At 41.5% G+C, this 19,486-nt stretch overlaps 1 protein-coding gene across 2 annotated transcripts; it reads left to right on the forward strand.

Moving 5' to 3' along the window:
• The first annotated feature begins 1,207 nt into the window (after positions 1-1,207).
• On the forward strand, positions 1,208-18,567 carry poc1bl (POC1 centriolar protein homolog B (Chlamydomonas), like). 2 transcript variants are annotated; one of them, XM_062435577.1, is made up of 11 exons: positions 1,208-1,324; positions 4,998-5,455; positions 7,674-7,843; positions 9,664-9,853; positions 9,996-10,181; positions 10,666-10,783; positions 12,182-12,358; positions 14,187-14,318; positions 15,179-15,289; positions 16,554-16,706; positions 16,849-18,567. In XM_062435577.1, exons 2-11 carry the CDS (start codon positions 5,064-5,066, stop codon positions 16,978-16,980), a joined length of 1,761 nt encoding a protein of 586 aa, XP_062291561.1. In that variant the 5' UTR covers positions 1,208-1,324; positions 4,998-5,063; the 3' UTR covers positions 16,981-18,567. The 2 variants fall into 2 exon arrangements, with proteins under 2 accessions (XP_062291561.1, XP_062291562.1); XM_062435578.1 differs by lacking the exon at positions 16,849-18,567 and having other exon boundaries at positions 15,187-15,289; positions 16,554-16,690.
• The last annotated feature ends 919 nt before the right edge of the window (positions 18,568-19,486 follow it).

Here is a 19,486-nt window from a genome sequence, read left to right on the forward strand (position 1 = left end):
ACTGACACCTTTTAGGCTAAAGACTAAAGGTCATTCAGCTCATAAAAATAATACACTGCTATTCTAGATAGCCAGAGATGAGGTACTGATAATAGAAAGCTCTATTCATAAAAGTACAGACCTCAACACACAGTGACAGCGAGGTGTGTGACTGACGCACGTGCACACACACACACACACACACACACACACACACACACACACACACACACACACACACACACACACACACACACACACACACACACACACACACACACACACACACACACACACACACACACACACAGGCGATACTTTTTAAGCATCAGAAAAGTTTTTACATTCAACGTGAGTAGGGAGCACCTCAGATAATCATCATGTTGATATACGGATCTTCTTGCAGAAATTTTCACTTTAAAGTTATGGAAAACTCACGCCTGGAAGTTTTCAAGTTCTGCTACACTTGAAGGTTAATTTTACCTTCTCCACTAGCCACACAGTAGTGAACTATGATTGAATAAATGGTTTTAAATCGTTGGTGTAGCAGTCAAAGGCAACTAACCAGAAACTGACAGCTAACAAGCTAGCACTAACTGCTGTGTCAAGCTCCCTGGAGACAATGCTACCAACAGCTGAGCCATTTTTTCCTAGGACGGCGAAGTCATGACCCGCCCTACTCTACCTCTGATTGGCTAGTATTGGTTATAGACTACTGGTTATATTTAGCCATTACGAGTGATATTGGTTAGGGTTAGATTAAGAATATCAGGAGAAACCAATCAGAGGCAAAGTAAGGCGGGTCATGACTTCGCCATTCTAGGAAAAAAACAGCGGAAGAAAGGTACAATTACTTCTTTTTTGGGACGAGGAAATAAGTAAAAGGAAATAACATGCGTATGTTAGCAGTACACTGCACACCAAGTACAGAGCGTTTAATTGGTGACATTGGGTCCTTATAATGATTTAATAAGGAGTCAGAACAACGATAATTTTCGAAGTGAAGGATGTGATGAATGTGAAAATGCTAAATGTATGTATTTATTCACTTTATATAGTTTTTTAAATGTTCAATCTTTATCTATTTTCATACTTTCTAGTGTCATTCAAACATTACGCATCCCCATTAAAAGACTTTTGTTGCGAAAGGTCGTACCGGAACCTGTGCAGTTTCTATGACGACATTAACTTTCAGGTCAGAAGCTCAGCGTGGAGGAGAGAGAGGATGTGGGTATGCTGACATCTGCAAGCCAGAGGTCTAAGTGGAAGACGACTGCAGTCAGGCTGACAAACTACGGCCTCAGTAGCCTCGAAGAAACTCCGAGACATGTAACTTGTTGTCAAGGTAACTGATTTCACGCAAACAAGCTGCACTTCGTCTTTTCTTTTTGGATTGAAGTGTTGTAGCTGTCATGTAGGTAACGTTCAAAGTACAGTTTGACTGTTAGCATTTCAAAGCGGCGTTCATGGTTTATAACTTAATTTGCGTTCCTGACTTCTTCACATGTTTACCAGTAAAGTCACACAGTTGTCGGCGCGGTAACTTCATGAACGACTAATGCAAACGTAAAATTAAACAAGATGTTATTATCAAGCTATTAACAGTCGTTTGTCATAGTTGCCTTTGGCAAGTTGAGATTTGTCATTATTCCGAGTAACCGCTGCGCTGCTTCGCATACTTATCACTGACAGTTGAGCTCTACTTCTTGTAAACCTCTCGCTTACTGTAAGCCAAATCATGACTCTAACAGTAAAGTTGCAGAGACCTGTTGCTTAACTGCGTGTTTTTGACTACAGCTTGCTACCACTTGTCTCTTCAATCTCGCATGTCCCTTTCAACACCTGCGAAGGAAACAAAAAAGATAATATCTTAAAGACTAAAGTGGGATCATCAGTTAGGCCTAGATGTCATGCTGTCTGATCAAATAGGAAAAGAGAAAATATTTCGGTCTTACAGCGCGGTTCAAGTCTGTTTAGTGTATTTTGATATGCATCGAAAACCTTTTTTTAAAATGAAAAAGTCCCTATCCAACTTTTCAATTAAGCCTGTCTTTACTCATCACAGACAACACCCGCTGTCAGAATTGTATACACCAAATGTAATCAGCAGAGAGCTGTTTGTATTGTTGAGAGGAGTCAGCAATCCTGTCTTGCAGATCTTTTGAGAACTAAAATAGTCCAACTGGTTCGTGGGGATGGTTGCTTTGTTTTTTCCACTGTTGTTTTTGTAACCTGTTCCACTGGTGCTTATTGGATATCACAGCTTTTTGTCCCTCTCATCTGACTCGCTGATGAGGAAATGAGCCGTGATGTATTGTAAGCAGTACAGACTGTTCAGTCCATACTAACCATACAGAGCGATGGGGTCTTTTCTCTCTGTGCCACATAGCTAACCTCAGAGCTGACATCTTAGATTGAAGTCACTCCAACATCAAGCCTAGTTTATTTGTTCTGTGTGACTCTAACACACGGTGAATCACTGAATCGTCCTTTTCATTGCGTTCTCTTTTCAAAGTCTTGTTAGTGTGAATGGGTGAAACATGCACCACAGATTTGCAGCTTGGGAAACGAATGAAAATCTTATCCCTCGACTACTTTTTTGTTTCACTCGCACTTAGCCGAAAAGTGGGGCAGGATTTAAGCTGCATCTTAAGCCCTCTGTACCTTCCTGCTCATTCCAAACAGCTCCCCAGTAAGGCTATCAGATTCATAGAGAGTGGAAGGTGTGATGGACAGCCAATAAAAGGGGGTTTTGTCTGCAGGCGTCTCCATTTTGTAACCTCAGGACTCCCGAGTGCTCTGGCCAGGGCCCAGACTGGAGTGAAAGGGGCTGTGCTGCTGCCTCGAAGGACTCCAGTGGAAATTGAGTTTCCTGTGACTCCTCTAGACATTTACAAGATGTCCTAAATCTATATTCTCTTACAAATAAACACATACTTTTCACTCTTATTTCACAGGATTTTCACAAAGGCAAACGGTTGCAATAATTAATAATTTCTGGTGGAATGAGGAAATACCAAATGTCGTGTTTAGGCGTGGGAAAGAGCTGCTGGTGCGTGTTTATCAGTGCATACACATCAGTACTAATGATAAGCCCGTCTGTCATTGGCTGGCACTACTGTAAATGGCACCCTACTCTAATATTAATGCGACACAATTATGTGGTTACATTTAGTTCTGTGTCAACATAGCTAGGTGGTCTGTTTTTACCGCAACCCTCTTTCAAATCCTGGCATGCTGAGCCCATCTGTCAGACATGAATGTTTAAATTGTTGTCTTCATCATATCTACAAACCCAGTCTAATCCTATTTTAAAACAGAAAAAAAGGAAATCCTTGTGCAAATTCCACTCAACATTTTGGCCAACAGCTATTTGTAGCTCAGGGGAAATCCTAAAATGAGGAGTGTTTCAGAAGGGCTAATTCTTAAATGGAAACTCTGCAGATTTTCAACCAGCATTGAATCATTACAATGTGGGTAGTACATATATGCAAATTAACAACGTTTAACTTCCCTCCATGGTGCCTGCCCAAAGCTCCCTGCTCGTCTTCTAAAAGTCCGCCAGGCGACACAAAATGTGTCATCTGGGTGACTTTGGAGTTCTGCATTAGACTACAAACTACATTTCCTCATTTTCAGTAGTGGTGCCTTCAAGGACGGTTAAATGTGAGTCTCCCAAAACACTCCTGTCTACCATGTTATGCTAGCGATAGGGAAAAGCAGACACTGAATCATTAGATAACATTTCAGACTCAATGCGGAAGAATAACTTGTAAATGACCCTCAATAAAGATATATAACACTGCTAACTTTGTCTTTGCTAACCAGCTGCTCATAAACACACCGTGAGTAGCTCACTGGTAGCTTATTGGACAAGACGCGCGCATTGCATTCAGGTTTTTATGGGATTTCCCCATAAGAGAACTTACAGCCTTTTTCTCACCTTTCTCTAGTCACCATTTAATTCCGAAAGGATTACCTAGACCTGACTGTTTGATTACTGTCACTCTGAAGTGTGTTTAACCTTCCATGTGAAACGATTGTGCAAACCTGAGAGCTGAACTTACTGTACTACAGTCTCTGTGTGTTTTTGTATAACATTTTTTAGGTTACACTGCGGCATTAAAGGTTTGGAACACTGCAAAACATCTGTGCAAAAGATCACATTAGATGTTTTTTCCAAAGGACTTTCACATGTGAAAAAGTGGGAATCGGCTGAAACTTAACATGACATTTCTGTAAAAGCTGTAAAGTTGTGGGGGCAACACAGCAGAAACACAGCAGAAATCCTCCTTATTAAAGATTTATTGTGAATGCAGTGGGAATAAAACGATGCAGTTGTGCTGAAGGTTAATCACATTAACAGATCTCTCACTGCACTGCATCACAGGCTCAGTTTTCTCAGCACATTACTGAACTGAAAGCCATAATTTAGCCTCATCTATCTTTGCAATTTGTATTTAATGAGCGTCTTAATGCGGCCCCGAGCATTCGATTATATTTATGATGTCAGTGTTGATTACTGCTGGTCTGGTCTATTTGAGCTGTGTCCTCAGTGTACTTGTGAATTTAGAATCCAGCACTGTTTTTCTTGTGTTTAGGTGAATAACTTCACTTAATTGTGAATGGTATCTGTACTTGATTAAATCTCATCCTAATGGAGAGAGCTTTGATTATCTTGTAAATCTCCTCTTGTCAGTGGTAGCTACTTGGCGGCAGTGCCTACACTTATGTTCCTCTCTTTGTTGTATACATCTAACATGTGATATGTCTTTTTTTTTTTTTTTTTTTAAAGATTTTTTTTCAGGCATAGACACCTTTATTTGATAGTTGCCAGACAGGAAACATGGGAGAGAGAGGGGGGTGTGACATGCAGTAAAGGTCCACCGGCCGGGATTCGAACCGGGGTCCACTGCGTACGTGGCATGCGCTCTAACCACTCAACCACCTGCGCGCCCATAACATGTGATATGTCTTCATGATCTTATACTGAGTGTCTGTTTGTTTCTGTCTTCCAGGGGCTTGTGTCCTGTAGGGCACCCTGACACTCAGCCAGTCACGGTGCCTCACTAGGGCTTGCCGCCATGAGGGGGCGCTGCTCGAGAAAACTGGGCGTGCTGGCCAAGACTTTCTTCCTTCTCTGGCTACTGTGGCTGGGATATCTTCTGTTAGCACGCTCCTCTTTCCCTTCCTCTTCCTCGTCCTCCGAAGAGAAGGAAGATGAGGAACACGGTCTTCTGGCGCGACAGCTCTCCATAGAAGAGAGCGGGGTTCACGGGCAGCTGTCTAGACCCCTCTACAATAAGCCATCACCAGACACCAGTGCGCCTGGGGAGTGGGGTCGGGCCACACACCTCAACCTAAGTCCTGAAGAAAAGAAACAGGAGCAGGAGAGCGTGGAGCGCTATGCCATCAATATCTATGTCAGTGACAAGATTTCCCTCCACCGGCACATTCAGGACCACAGGATGACTGAGTGAGTGGAGCAAAAAGGCAACCTGAATAGGATTAACCCATTAGTCACTTACTGGATAATGGGCCTTGACAGCCTTAGTTGATTTATTGTTTTTCGGCAAGTCACAAACTTGTTTTATTGCTGCAATTTTCTTTCAGGTTCTAGCCAAAACACACATCTCTGGTCTTGAACGCTGCATGGAGCTGATAACTATAGTACATCTGTATCAGAGATGAATTACTCAATAGAGATTAAGTTGAGCTCTTTACTGGAATCAGTTTTCCACTGACAGTTAAGAGACGAGCATGAAGGCTCTCATAATGCATTGCAGGCCTTGTTGAAGCTGGAGTAAGCAGCTCTCTGCCTCAGTGGATTTATTCCACCCAGAGTTGTTGTCCACAGCTATTCTCAGCAGAGACTTTGTGATGTTGGCAGTCTAACACAGAGTATGACGATGTCTTTTATTAGTAGTTCCGCCTCCCGTCTTTGCCTTATCCTTTACTGGCTCTCCTCCTAATGAAACCCAGATGTGTTATCCATTACAGCGGTGGGAACAATAATTTGATTGTGTTTCTGTTGTCTGTGGCCTCGGAGTACATCAGTGAAGCACAGATATGCAGTGGATTCATGATTAAATTTAAGTATACATTCCTGAAATTACTGGCATTAAACATGTCATGCCTAACAGTTTATATAACTGGATGAAAATGAATATCAGAGGTTGCCAAAGTGAAAATGGGATAAACCATTTTACCGGTGAGACGACTGAATATCTAAAGATAGGCTGATAAGACGCTTTGATCGTCTCGCTGGGCCAGGGGAAACTGCCTGGAAGGTTGAAAGTCAAACCTGGTGCTCATTTAAAGATAACGTTCTGAAATAGATATTGTTATCAGGCCCCAGCATACTGGTATTCTGTGGCAGCATTTTGTGGAGATTTTAAAACAGGCTCACGGCACTACTCGGGCTGTCACTCTTTGACAGTGTATGATGGGTGTTTGAGCTGGCAGAGGAACATTTTTGACAGGTGCACAATTTCTTTTTCTTTGGCTGATAACTTTTTGTGGTTTGGGGACTGGTTTAGGTGTTAGAGACACAGTCAGGAATGTGTTAGCAGGGAGCAAGTGGGGTGCAGCGTTGGTGTCAGGGAATTCTGGTATTGTGCTTAGTTTGTCTGCCTGTGCATACCATGACAGAAGTGCATAAAACACAGTGGTGCTCTGTGCTAATTTTGCATGAACAGATCCTGTTCTTGAGCTTCCTGACTAGAAATGCCTGTCAGTCAGCCAGCCAGCCGGCCATAATGGGCTGTTGTGGACTGCATCCTTCACAGATATCGGTGAATGGTTTTTGAAAGTCCCTTTCCTGCGTCAAACTATCCCAGATGCACTACTGTTTGTGTTTGTGTTCATGGACTGTAAGCAAATGTGTTATGTCCTCCCAGGATAATTTATTTTAAGGTGGTGTGTGGTCGCTTTCCATGTTTTGCACCCAGTCCAATAGTTATACAAGTTAGGTCTTGGGAGCTGATTTAGTGATAGTATGGACTGCTCTCTGCACCACGAAACTGTTGCAGCACTGTAAACAACGCTTAAGAAGGTAGGAAAGGAAAACAGCTGATTTGATTGCTTGTGACTGATAACGCATAACGTACTCCTCCTAATCCAACAGCACCTCGAACAGTCTCGTAGTAGTGAGGAAAGTCCTCTAGTTACAAAACTACCAGAAGTCATTCAGCCTTTGCCAGAATGTGGTTACAATCTCTCAGTTTAGTATGTCACTGATTCACAAAAATAGAGTCCCCTGGAAAAGAAACGGAACCCTCTTTGCTCTCACGTTTTTGTTCACTCTCCACAAACTCAGTCACTTCAGTTTTTATGTCGTTCTCCCATTCCCTGCTCTCTTCGTTTCTGTTTGCTCACGTTTCTGTGGTCTCTCACTGAGCACTGCTGTGGTATGTTGCTCATTGGTGTGATACCCTCCCTACCCCCATCCATATTGCGTCTACTTTTTAGTCTTTATGGTTTTAATAGCTGCCATCTGGATTAAGACCAGACGCCACCTACTACCACACTACTTCCTGAAGCTGCTCTGGGCACATGCAGGAATATTTTTTGCTTGTATGAATTCATTCATTTTTTGTAAATATGTTCTGTGCTCATGTGTTATTACTCATATCAGCTCTGTCTCTCTTCTCATGTCACCCTCACTCACACCCACGCCCACAAACATACCTCAGATGCCGAAGTAAGAAGTTTGACTACCGGCGCTTACCCACCACCTCTGTGGTCATAGCCTTCTACAACGAGGCCTGGTCCACCCTGCTGAGGACCATTCACAGTGTCCTGGAGACCACCCCTGCCGTCCTGTTGAAAGAGATCATCCTAATCGATGACTACAGTGACCGAGGTCTGACACTCTACACAAATAAATAAACCACTGTGTCATTTTGTCTCTGCAAAAATAAAACTGACAGAAGAAGTTTTTCAGGCTGACAACAAAGAGGACTGGCTGTCTTGGCTCAATTTAGTACAGCACACAAAGCAAACCTCAGTTGTTCTTTGATTCTGTCACATTGACAGTGTACTGTACAAGGGGACAATTGAAGCAGGACAGGGCTATATATAGAAAAAAAGATGCTATCTGCAGAACAGTGACGAGATAATGCCTCTGGATATATTCCCAAAAAAATGGGTTTGAAAACAAGACATAGCACATTCCTTTACTAAATGAATAGGTTTCAGTTACTTCTAGACATACTGGTTTTTTGCTTGTTTTTCATGAGGTAAAATTAGTTAAAGTTGCTACAACCATAATCTTAGCTGAGCAAATTCTTGACAAAGTTATATAGATTTTTTGTCTTATTTCCCATCAGTCTCTACTTTAGCCTTTGCTTGTCTCACTCTGTGTGAATGTGACGTTTTGCTTTGATAGCAGCCTCTGATTTTCAGTTCATTTTATGTTTAATTAAAAGACAAGAAGTATGGTATATCAATCTTGAGTCCTGAATGCAGCTGCACACTGTGAACTTGAGCATAGTTGATTCTTGGCCTTGGGAACAGTATGAGTGACAAAATACTCTCAACTCAAAGGTCCACTTACTAGCACCTTCTGACCTTTCACCCACATCTCATGCTCTTCATCAGCGAATGAAATGTGGACAGATTTGTGCAGAACTGTGCTAACTGAGAATGATACTACTGAGTTTCAGGAACTGGATATAGGGTTAGCTTTAAGTCTGTCTGTCTTAATGGAATCAGTATTCGTTCCCTAGCTAGTCTGTCTGGGTGTATCGGAGACATTACACCATAAAGATGACTTCAGTGTGCACTGAGCTGCCATGACATCATTTCCTCTCCTCTGACCACCGTGACCAAATGGAATGCTAGACACGCCACTCCCCGACTAGGACGGTTACTGCAGAAAGGCAGCGACTGAGAACAAACAGCTTTCTCTCATGTTTGATAGCTGGTTGAACAGGGTCTGACATACCAAGCATTGTATTTACTCTAGGTATTGTTAGCTCATAAAAGACGTATGCATGACGCACATGTGACTCTGGAGTTTACAAAGTGTGACAAGTATTTATAAGTCGTAAAAATGTTCATATTAATGGTAATCCAATGACTCAGCTCACATGATAAACCTGTATGAATAAGGTGCCACCACTATTGTGGACAAGTATCACTCAACTCTACTGTTTTTTAGCCTATTTTAGCAATTGTTTTGGTTTTGCAGCCCACCAATTCTGACCCAAACTTATCAAGCCCTGGTAGGCATTTTGAGCAAAAATGCTCTGATAAACTCACTGTACGCAACCAGCAAGTGCCAGACAAATACAGTCAGAGTCATTTTTCTCCGAAGTTGGTGGATCCCAAAATGGAGAAAAGCTAAATTTAATATTGGATTTACAAATGTCATGTGACCAAATTCACAACTCTAAATGAATGCTAATGTTGCTCAGTGTATGCTGGATTTGAAATTATGGAATTGTTAGTTTAACTAACACATCAGCCGTAAAAACGTTACAAGTCACCGATTTGGTAGTAGCTGTGAACTGTCAGCTTGTTTTGGTGCTTTTCTGACCTCTAGTGGCCAATAATGATTCATGATGAATGTAGCTTTAAAGAAAAGAAAAGCAGTTACACGTAGGAAGAGTGAATAACAACTTTAATGTTACACATGATGGTCTTATGTGTGTGTTTGTGTGTGTGTGTTATGAATCATAGGTTACCTGAAATCCCAACTAGCTGACTACATTAGTAACCTGGACCGTGTTCGGCTCATCCGCACCAACAAAAGAGAGGGGCTTGTCCGGGCACGTCTCATTGGTGCCACCTATGCTACGGGTGATGTGCTGACATTCCTTGATTGTCACTGTGAATGCGTCCCTGGTTGGATTGAGCCTCTGCTGGAAAGGTGGGTTGGCCAAATTAGAGGAGTAACATTTAAAAAAAAATCTAAACCAAAAGTAAGAAAATTAGGCATTGCTTTCATATTTTTCGCATTTCTCCCCTCTTCCTGCTCGCTGCATGTTATTGCATCCTTATTGTGTGTTTAGGATTGGTGAGAATGCCAGCACCATCGTGTGTCCTGTCATTGACACCATCGACTGGAACACCTTCGAGTTTTACATGCAAACAGATGAGCCAATGATCGGGGGATTTGACTGGAGACTCACCTTCCAGTGGCACTCAGTCCCTGAAGTGGAACGCAAGAGGCGCAAGTCACGCATTGACCCCATCAGGTGACAGTATGATACTTTACAAGGTTTTTTCTCATGGGAGATCAGTTTACCAGGTTGGCACATACCAGTGTAGAGCTCTGCTAATGTGTCATTCAATTCACTGTTATGTACTTACTTACAGTACAACGTAAGAATGCTTGACTGATCTTTTAAAGATCATCCATTTATCAGTCCTTCTCTTAGCTTTGTCATACCCATATTGCTTTTGGAAACAATAGAAAATAAAAGAAAAATCTCCTACTTCCTCAAAATGAAGCTACTGTTTCTAAAAACATTAATGTGGTTTGAAGGGTTCAGCAGTTGTCATACTTGTGACCACTACCGGCTGTGATGGACAGTTTTGCAGTGTGAGGAACTGTATTGTATATGGTTTCAGCAGTATATAGCAACCATTAGACTGTAGCATAAGCACAACAGTATAAATTCTTTTATCTTAATAAAATAAGCATAATAAAATGACCATATTTTCATTATTTTTTTCCAGGTCTCCTACCATGGCAGGTGGATTATTTGCTGTGAGCAAGGCATACTTTGAGTACCTGGGTACATATGACATGGGCATGGAGGTGTGGGGTGGAGAAAACCTGGAACTTTCCTTCAGGGTGAGTTTAGTTCTCCGTCAATGAAGACCACAGTGCAGAGTCACCACTTTACTACTGCGGTACCACTTAGCAATATGAGACCAGAGTGCAGCTTTAAAAAAATGTTGGGAAAATGTCACTTATCCAACTTAATGAATTGAGGTTTATTGCATTAGCAAAGGGTTTTTTTTTCTTAGTGTATGCCTCACATCCTTTAACTTATCCATTCAACAGCGACCAGTCAGTGGGTAGTTAGTATGTGAAAGAGACACATGTCATTGTCAGATCACATTCAGTCATGGCATCTGGAACTGCACCTTGATACCTTGTTGTGACGTTGGTGTCACTTTTCACTTCTTTGCATCAATTAAATTGGCACAGATTTTAGGTTGCACGTGAGTTTGTAGCAGGAGTGTGTAAGAGGGAAGGCAATGTAAGTTGTTTGTGTGTGTTCATGATTTACAGTGTGTATGTGATTGCGATGTGAAGATGAATGGGCTGCTCCTTAGAGTGATGTGTTATACATGGGGAAATAAAAATGCCTCTCACTGGGACTTTTTTTCATGTATAATTTATGTGTAGTGAATTGGCTTTCAGCTATGTTTTTAGAGTGCTAAATAAATATGGCGCAGAGTAAAAGGCCTGGCGAATTAAGATGGAAGCGACTATCATATATGGCTATTTGGCTATGGATATATGATAATGAGTTTTCCCTATGTAATTGGAACATAGTTCAGCCACGTATTAAGAACAACTTTTCATTCTTTAGGCGTGTTGTGTTTTTCCATGGTGAAAGATCAAGCAATTATACAATGCAAATTGATGCCATATATCAGAGCTGCATTTAAATTAAGTTGTATGACACACAGGAAGCAGGGGTTGAATTTTCACAATCCCATTTGGCTGACTTTAAAAAAGCCCAGAATTTTAGTTAATTTAAAAAATGCTATTTGTAACATGCAAATTAAGTAAGTTGTACTTGAAAGACAGAGGGTCACAAACACCAGTGGTAAACTCAAGTATCACAACACATCAGCTGATAATAAACCAGGTCAATGATAAACATGGGCCCATAACTTGTTATTCTATATCATAATGTGTATATATGATGGTAACGAACCACATGGAGAGACCAAGAACATATCCACGCTGCTATCAAGAGCAGGTCATATCTGTCTTCCATTATTTTCGTCATTATCAAATATTTATCATGATGCAGTCATGTAGAGGGCCTATTAACATAAAGGTATAAATAAGTGCACGTCCTCTGGAGCATTACGTATCCACAAAAATATGGAATTTTTTAAAAATGTTAAAATCATCAAGAATATTATACAGTTAAATAAATATATATATGGACATTAATAAAATATTAATATAAAATGAATATATGATATGTCATGTGTCTAACCTCTTCAGGTGTGGCAGTGTGGGGGCAGTCTGGAGATTCACCCCTGCTCTCATGTGGGCCATGTATTCCCTAAGAAGGCCCCATATGCACGGCCCAACTTCCTCCAAAATACTGTACGAGCTGCAGAGGTTTGGATGGACTCTTATAAACAACACTTCTACAACAGGAACCCCCCAGCCAGAAAGGTAAGCCAGTCACAAATCTAAGGAAACAAGTTTTTAAACAGCAAAGTCTAGCTAGACTTGCTGCTGATGTGTTGCTTTTATAAGATTGCAAAAAGCTGCCCAGATACTCCCTGAGTTGTATCTAGAGAAATGCTTTAAATCAAGCCTGATTTTGCCTTATACATAAAAGAATGATCCCAGTCTGTTCCCCACAGTAAGGCACACAGCTTATTAATTAAACACTGGTATCGGATCAGTACTCGGTATCGGCCTATACCCAAAGCCCAGTTGTTGGTATCAGTATCAGGAATGAAAAAATTGGATCGGTGCATCCCCAGTAGTGATGTCATGTTACACTAAGTTAATATCGTACAGAGAGTGGCTTACCTTTGATGTTAGATTTCATATGATATGATTCACCTGTGTAAGTGTGAACAGATGAAACGTATCTCTCTGAAAGGGTCAGCAGTATGTGTGTGAGGGCATGCACAAGTGTGCTTGTGTTCTGTGTGCTGTGCCTCTCAGGTTCTGAGTATTGGGCACCATCAAAAATTCATGGATCTCAGTTTCAGCTATCTGAAAAAAATGCATTATTAATGTCAGGGATCTTTGATCAAACAATAAATTACCTGGTCAAGAGGACATTGAACACAGCATTACCAGAGCAGATCACAAGATCCAAATTTTAAATGCTGCTGTCATAATACATGTGAACAGACCTCAGTGCTGCAGACCATAATATTGCTTTAGAGTACATAGTGTCTTTTATTTTGTAGGCTTTTTATCATGTTGGACGGGTGGACGACCACATCACGTTTTCCTCCAGATTTATTTTAATCAGGTTGTAAGTTGCTGTGTCTGCCTATTTTTCACAAAACAGCCAGCATGAATTTTTATATGCTGGAATGAAGATTTAACTAATACCTGTAGTAAAAGATTAAAAAAGGATTAAAATCTTTGTTTGACAGAGAAACATACCTGCATACCTCCTTTATCTATCTCAGCTGCATTCTTTGTCTTCTGATTTTGAAACACTGGCTGGACTGCTAACTTTGTAACTAAAAAGGTTAAGATCTGGATCTTGTTTCTACATTCCACCCTTAGGCAGGACAAAGGTAAAAGGTATGTGTGTGTATTCAGGACTTTGACTTGCTTAAGGTGGAGTTAGCAAACAAAGCCATCTCAAATATACGTAGTCGGAATGAACAACCACCTGCTAGTGGGCTTCCTGGTCATGGTAACCATTATGACGTTACATTTGTAGATTTATGCCACCAAATCAAGGATGTAACTGTTTACTTTTATGGTGTGCCCTCTTTATTTTAGAGATTCAATTATACTATGAAATGTCACATGTGCTATGAAAGAACAATGCAGGTGTTTTAGTGTCACCTGCAGGCTGTGGCTCAGGAGGTAGAGCGGTCGGCCTTCAATTGGAAGATTGGCGGTTCGATTCCTGTAATAAATGTTGTTAATAAACGATGTTCAAAGCAAAACACTGTGATGGCCGATGGCATCGGCGGCGGCGGCGGGGGGGGCGCGATCGAGATCGATCTAATAAGCACAGAGCTTTGCTCTCGCACGCGCTGCATTTATAGTCACACAAACACACAAGCGCTGTCACTCTAGTGCGCGCTCTTGCTCGTTCACTCCAGATTCCGGGAGAATACGTCTAATTTGCGGGCAGGCGGCGGCGGCGGCACATTGCCGATGTGGTGTCCATCGGCGATGGCTGTCAGGCATCGTCGAACCGGACCAACCCTACTTCCTCTTATGACAACCAAATCTAACCACATCATCATCCACTACTTTAGAAAGATGATGAATGCATTGTGTGCTTGCCTTACAGGAATCATATGGGGATATCTCAGAGCGGCTGCTGCTGAGGGAGAGGCTGAAATGCAACAGTTTCGACTGGTATCTGAAGCATATTTACCCTGACCTACATGTACCTGAGGACAGGGGAGGCTGGCATGGGGCTGTGAGTGTGTCTGCAATCTGTATCTGTATTTCATTATTTATTCTGTTTCATTTAAATGGCAACATCAGTGTTTTATTTACATCACTGATCTTATGCTGATTCGCTTGGTTGTAGGAGGTAAAAAGACATCACATTGTAGTTGTGTTTCAGTCTATTTCAAGTCTGAAACTAGATGTGGGGGGTGGTTTGGAAAAATCTGTCTGAAAGTGAGAAGCCTCGACAAGAACAAATGAAGGTTTTGATAACCATTCAGAGTCAGCTATAGACAAATACAATCCAGACACCTGGTGAGGTAATCCATTGTTAAATACTGTACACAGAGTTCTTGGTTGGTTTAGTGTCGGGTTTTAAAATGACTACATTTCAACCACCAAGACGCAGCCATTGTGTCTTAAGAAAAAAAAACATCCCTGAAAGATTTCTCAGGACTTAACATCCAAACATCCACTTCCTCGGCATGTTGCCAATGTATTTCACCCAAATTGTTGTAAAGTTGAAGATGTAATTGGGGAATTGGTTGGAAATCTGGAATTTTATCTTAAAATATGTATGTGTACTGGCACATAGCCTGAAAATCTGGCATTTTCTTAGAGGTAGAATATTGGCATTTTGAAAAGTCTGAAAAGTAAAAATTGTAAAAGTCAATTTTGCATTGATTGTGTAATAGGTGTGTGTTGATGTGGAAATAAACAAACAGCAGGAATCTGTGTTTCACAGTCATATTTTGTATACTGACTGTAGCAGCCACAGTGGTGCTGCCCTGTGTGTGACCATACAATCTGCCTTGAATAAAACTGATAAGAGAAACTCCTGACAGGAATCAACACACAACATGATATTAATTGCTCTCTCCCTGCCAGGTGCGTAGCTCTGGGATTCATTCAGAGTGCCTGGACTACAATGCTCCAGAGCACAGTCCCACAGGTGCCCATCTTTCTCTCTTTGGCTGCCACGGCCAGGGAGGTAACCAGGTACGTTAGGATGTCACACCTCGTTTATTCAATCTCTCTCTCTCTCTCTCTCTCTCTATCTCTCTCTCTGATATGCACTTCTTCTCTCTTGTTGCAATCTCACAACATCTTTGACTCAGTGGGAGGCATATCTTCGAATGTCAACACTTTCTGCTAACCCCTAAAACGAGCTGCCACAGTTGATTCACACAAGAAAATTGCCCTCTGCTGGTGTGTCCAGTATGACTTGAATGTAATGAAGGCAAAAACTAGGTTTGGTATTGCATCCACATATACCTAAAAGTATCCTGCAATTGAATCACAGATACTTTTAACCTGAATGCCCCCCAACTCCAGTGATGGATGGTTTAGCAACCAGCAGATTATTTGTCTGTGAGGATGTATATTTAATGTCGAGGTCAGACAATAGGCAGAGCTCCTTTCTGTGAATCTCTAACCTTCTAGATATCTCTGATTACCCCACTGATGCGCCGCATCAGGTGTCCCCAGTCACAAAAAGCACCATGTGTTACTGAAAATCAATGTTTCAATGGCTCCCCACTGAAACAAAAACCTGAGGGCCCTTCACTGCCTCCCTACTGCTCCCCCTTCCCTGGCCCACATAAGATCCACGTTCCATTTTAAAAGATACATGAGCCTCGCAGGCAGAATGAATGGCACAGCCTGGGTAAATAAGTTTGAAGCCAGACACTGGGGCCTCGAGTGAGTCTTTTATTAGAAACGACCATTATGGGCCCCAGTGCACCTGAAAGATGCATGAGATGTGAAGAGAAGGATGGGGAAGTATGATGATTGATTACCTGACCTTCTGTTTAACGGGGAGCCCAGGGAGTGTTGCATCTTTTGTCCCGAAGGGCCAGGATGCTGAAATGACACCAGAGGGGGGAGAGTCAGGTTTGTGTACACGTCTGGTTCATTGAGAGGGCCAAGCCTCCATCTTTACTGATGAGATCCCTCGACACATACACGCAAACACGCCATGCAATGCCGGCTTATCGCACAGCAGAGTAAGAAAAAACATCCTGTAATCTTAGTAGGAAAAATAGATGCCAACCTGCCCCACCTTATTGTGCTTGTTTAAAGAGTGATTAAGGTGAAGAGAAGAGTGCATGGAAACAATTAAAAAGGTGGCAGAGCTGGATTTTAATCTCCTGCTTTTCCGGTTAGGTAACTTCCCAAACTGCTTTCAAAATGAAAACTCATGGCAAAGAAACACACATTCATATTGTGCAGAAAATGAAACCATGTCTCTCTCCTGCTCCAGTACTTTGAATACACATCTCACAAGGAGATTCGTTTCAACTCAGTGACGGAGCTGTGTGCTGAGGTGGTTGAGGGCCAGACATCCATCGGGATGAAGCATTGCCCTCGAGATGGGGACCCCAAGCCGCCAGGTGTCGTATGGGAATTCAGAAATGTAAGCGGCCCCCCTTCTAACATACACACTTTTTCCCTCTCCATTTCTTTCCTTGTCTCGTGCAAACAAACACCCAAAAATCCATTATTCCACAGGACTAGATTTTACACGTTTTCATCCCATCTCTTCCGACTCCTTTCAGGACGGCACCATCTACCACCCTCACTCTGACATGTGCATCACAGCCTACCGCACATCGGAGGGACGCACAGACACCCAGATGAGACGGTGCACACCAGGAGACAAAAACCAGCTGTGGAAGTTTGAATGGTAGATGGAGGAAATAAGAAAGTAGCAGGAAACCTCAAGTGACCTTCTTTGACCATAGTGCAATTACTACAGTGGATGTCTTTTTCCGCCGCTCCCAATTCTCTCTTCGCTCTTCGAGTCTGCACTCCATTTGAATGGGCATGGCGAGAAAATAAAAAGGAGGTGGAAAGTCAATTTAAGCCAACGATTCAACCAATTCAGTGCTTTTATACCCATGTGAATGACTAAATAAGTGCAGATTGCAGCGGAGTGAATGAGAATTGCAAGGCGAGGTTTGATTGAACTTAAAAAGACTTTTACGTTTGTGTTGCTCTCATCCAAGTGCCTCTGCAACCAAAATGGAGTCCAGCGCACACCTGAAGTGTCATTATTGTCATGTCTTTATTTGTCTAATGCAACAACTTGAAAGCCTTGAAACTGATTTGACTGTCCAGCACATGAAGAAGTGCCTTTCAAAGAGATACAATTTCCTTGAAAACTAGACGAAAAAAAATCATGTTGCACTACAGAATGTTAACTTAATGTGCAATTAATATTAATTATTACTGATCTTCATGCTTGTTTGTTTAGTAGTGAGAAACAATTACCAATTAAGGAATCGGCTGCTCAATGAAGATGAGCCAGGAATGTAAGGTCAGCAGCATTTTGCCCAAAACCAGCTATTTCCTAACATGCTCAGTCATGTGAGAGAAAAACAGAGCGAGAGATTCAAAGACAGCACAGCAGTCAAACTAAACTGTCTTCTGTCTCTCGACTCTGGAGCCAGTTTCATGGTAGAATGCTGGCTGAACAAGACTTGAAGAATTCATTAAGCATTTGAACTAAGTGCAATTCGCCCCAGAGGGCTTAGTGAGTTGACAGAAGTGTTGTAATCTATTCTTCTCTGTAGTGGAAAATTATGAAAAAACCCTCTAGAATCACCTGTCACTGTGCCTTTGAAAGGTTGTCATCCTCAAAAGTGGTTGTATGTGCCGAAAATGAATTGTGCCAGTGGATGTCAAATATGTCTAGTGCATTTTAAATGCTAAAAAATGAGAACAACACTGGTTTGATGCACTTGATTTTATTGAGTCACAAAAAGCCTTAAAGCCTGTTTTAATTTAATCCTTCGACTTGGCTGTGCCAGACTTTTTTTTTTAAGACTCCTGTGTGTAAACTGTACTTGAAATGGCATCAAAAACACTCCTGTTTTGTTTTCTCCACTGAAGACCCCACCGGTGTCTCTACTGGGATTCGAGGCGACGTGGTGTGACTGTTGTTAAAATGTTTGTTGTATTTGCCGAAGACTGCTTATCACAGAGCAATGTTTGGTCTCTGTGGTCCTTTGAATTCATGAATATAAGATATTCATACTACGTCAGTGGAGACAGTGGGTAAACATGTGAGATGACTCCTGTTTTGTGTTGCCTTTGTACATAGTGTTTGGTTTATGGGACCAGAGGGGGACAGTGCTAATTTAAAGCACCTCTAAAACTACTGATGATGCAAAAGGGATGTTGATTATTTGATATGAAGAAGAGGATGATTGGACTGGTGTTTGAGGTAAGATTAAAGCTGTTGGGATGATTGAAAGAATAAAAAACTAACCACAGATGCTCATTGTGATCTCCTTTGTACTTTATCAGCACTATACTGCATATTGTTGTTTAACTGTCAGTAATGCCAGGATAGCAAAAATAGACATGTAATCAATACATGTGCCTTTTTATTGTTTCATGGATTGAAATATGTAAACATAAAACATATAGTGATCTTTGCTACCACAATCCTGGCCCCCATTTGTTCTCATTCAGACATGGATCACAATTTTCACAAGCATTTGGCGCCACCTGCTGGTTAGAAACGAAAATAACATGAATACTCATGGATAGCCATTGTCCTACACTTCACATTATTATATTGGGATCATCGAGGTACTGTACTGTATATTTGGGTGTAATTGTGAATCACCACATGCTTTTTAGGTTGTTGCTGTTATTTTTCCAGAGCAGTTGTGACACATCAGCTTTTCCAATATGACTGTCACAGTTTTTAGGGATGTGAACAATTTCTTCCTCCACCTCTGTCTGATTCATTTGAAACTTGTCAAATGAAACTTATTTCACTGCCTATGTTGATTTAGCTTCAAGCGAGTTCTTTGTAAAATGTTTATTTATTTTATTAACGTTTTATAGAGAAAAAATTAAATTAAAGGGGTGCATTCAAAAAAGGATATTGTCTTGAATGATATAGCTTAAATACATCTTATTTGTTCATGCCACACAGCTACAGACAGCTGGCGATGTGACAAGGATAATAACTTGTCAAAAGGTTGATATGTAGCTCACCGCTGTTTTATTTTCCCCTTAATACATCTGCGCTATCTGTTGCATGGAAAATGCTATCCATCATCCGGTCCTAAATGAAAATGCCCTCATGCATTAACACTAATATTGTGTCTCTGACAAAAACGACATGCCCAGTCTACCGTGGTATATTACAACACTCCGGCTGACTTGTTGTCTTCTCGT

Source organism: Scomber scombrus, chromosome 16, assembly GCF_963691925.1.
Source record: "Scomber scombrus chromosome 16, fScoSco1.1, whole genome shotgun sequence".
Classification (NCBI taxonomy): Eukaryota; Metazoa; Chordata; class Actinopteri; order Scombriformes; family Scombridae; genus Scomber; species Scomber scombrus.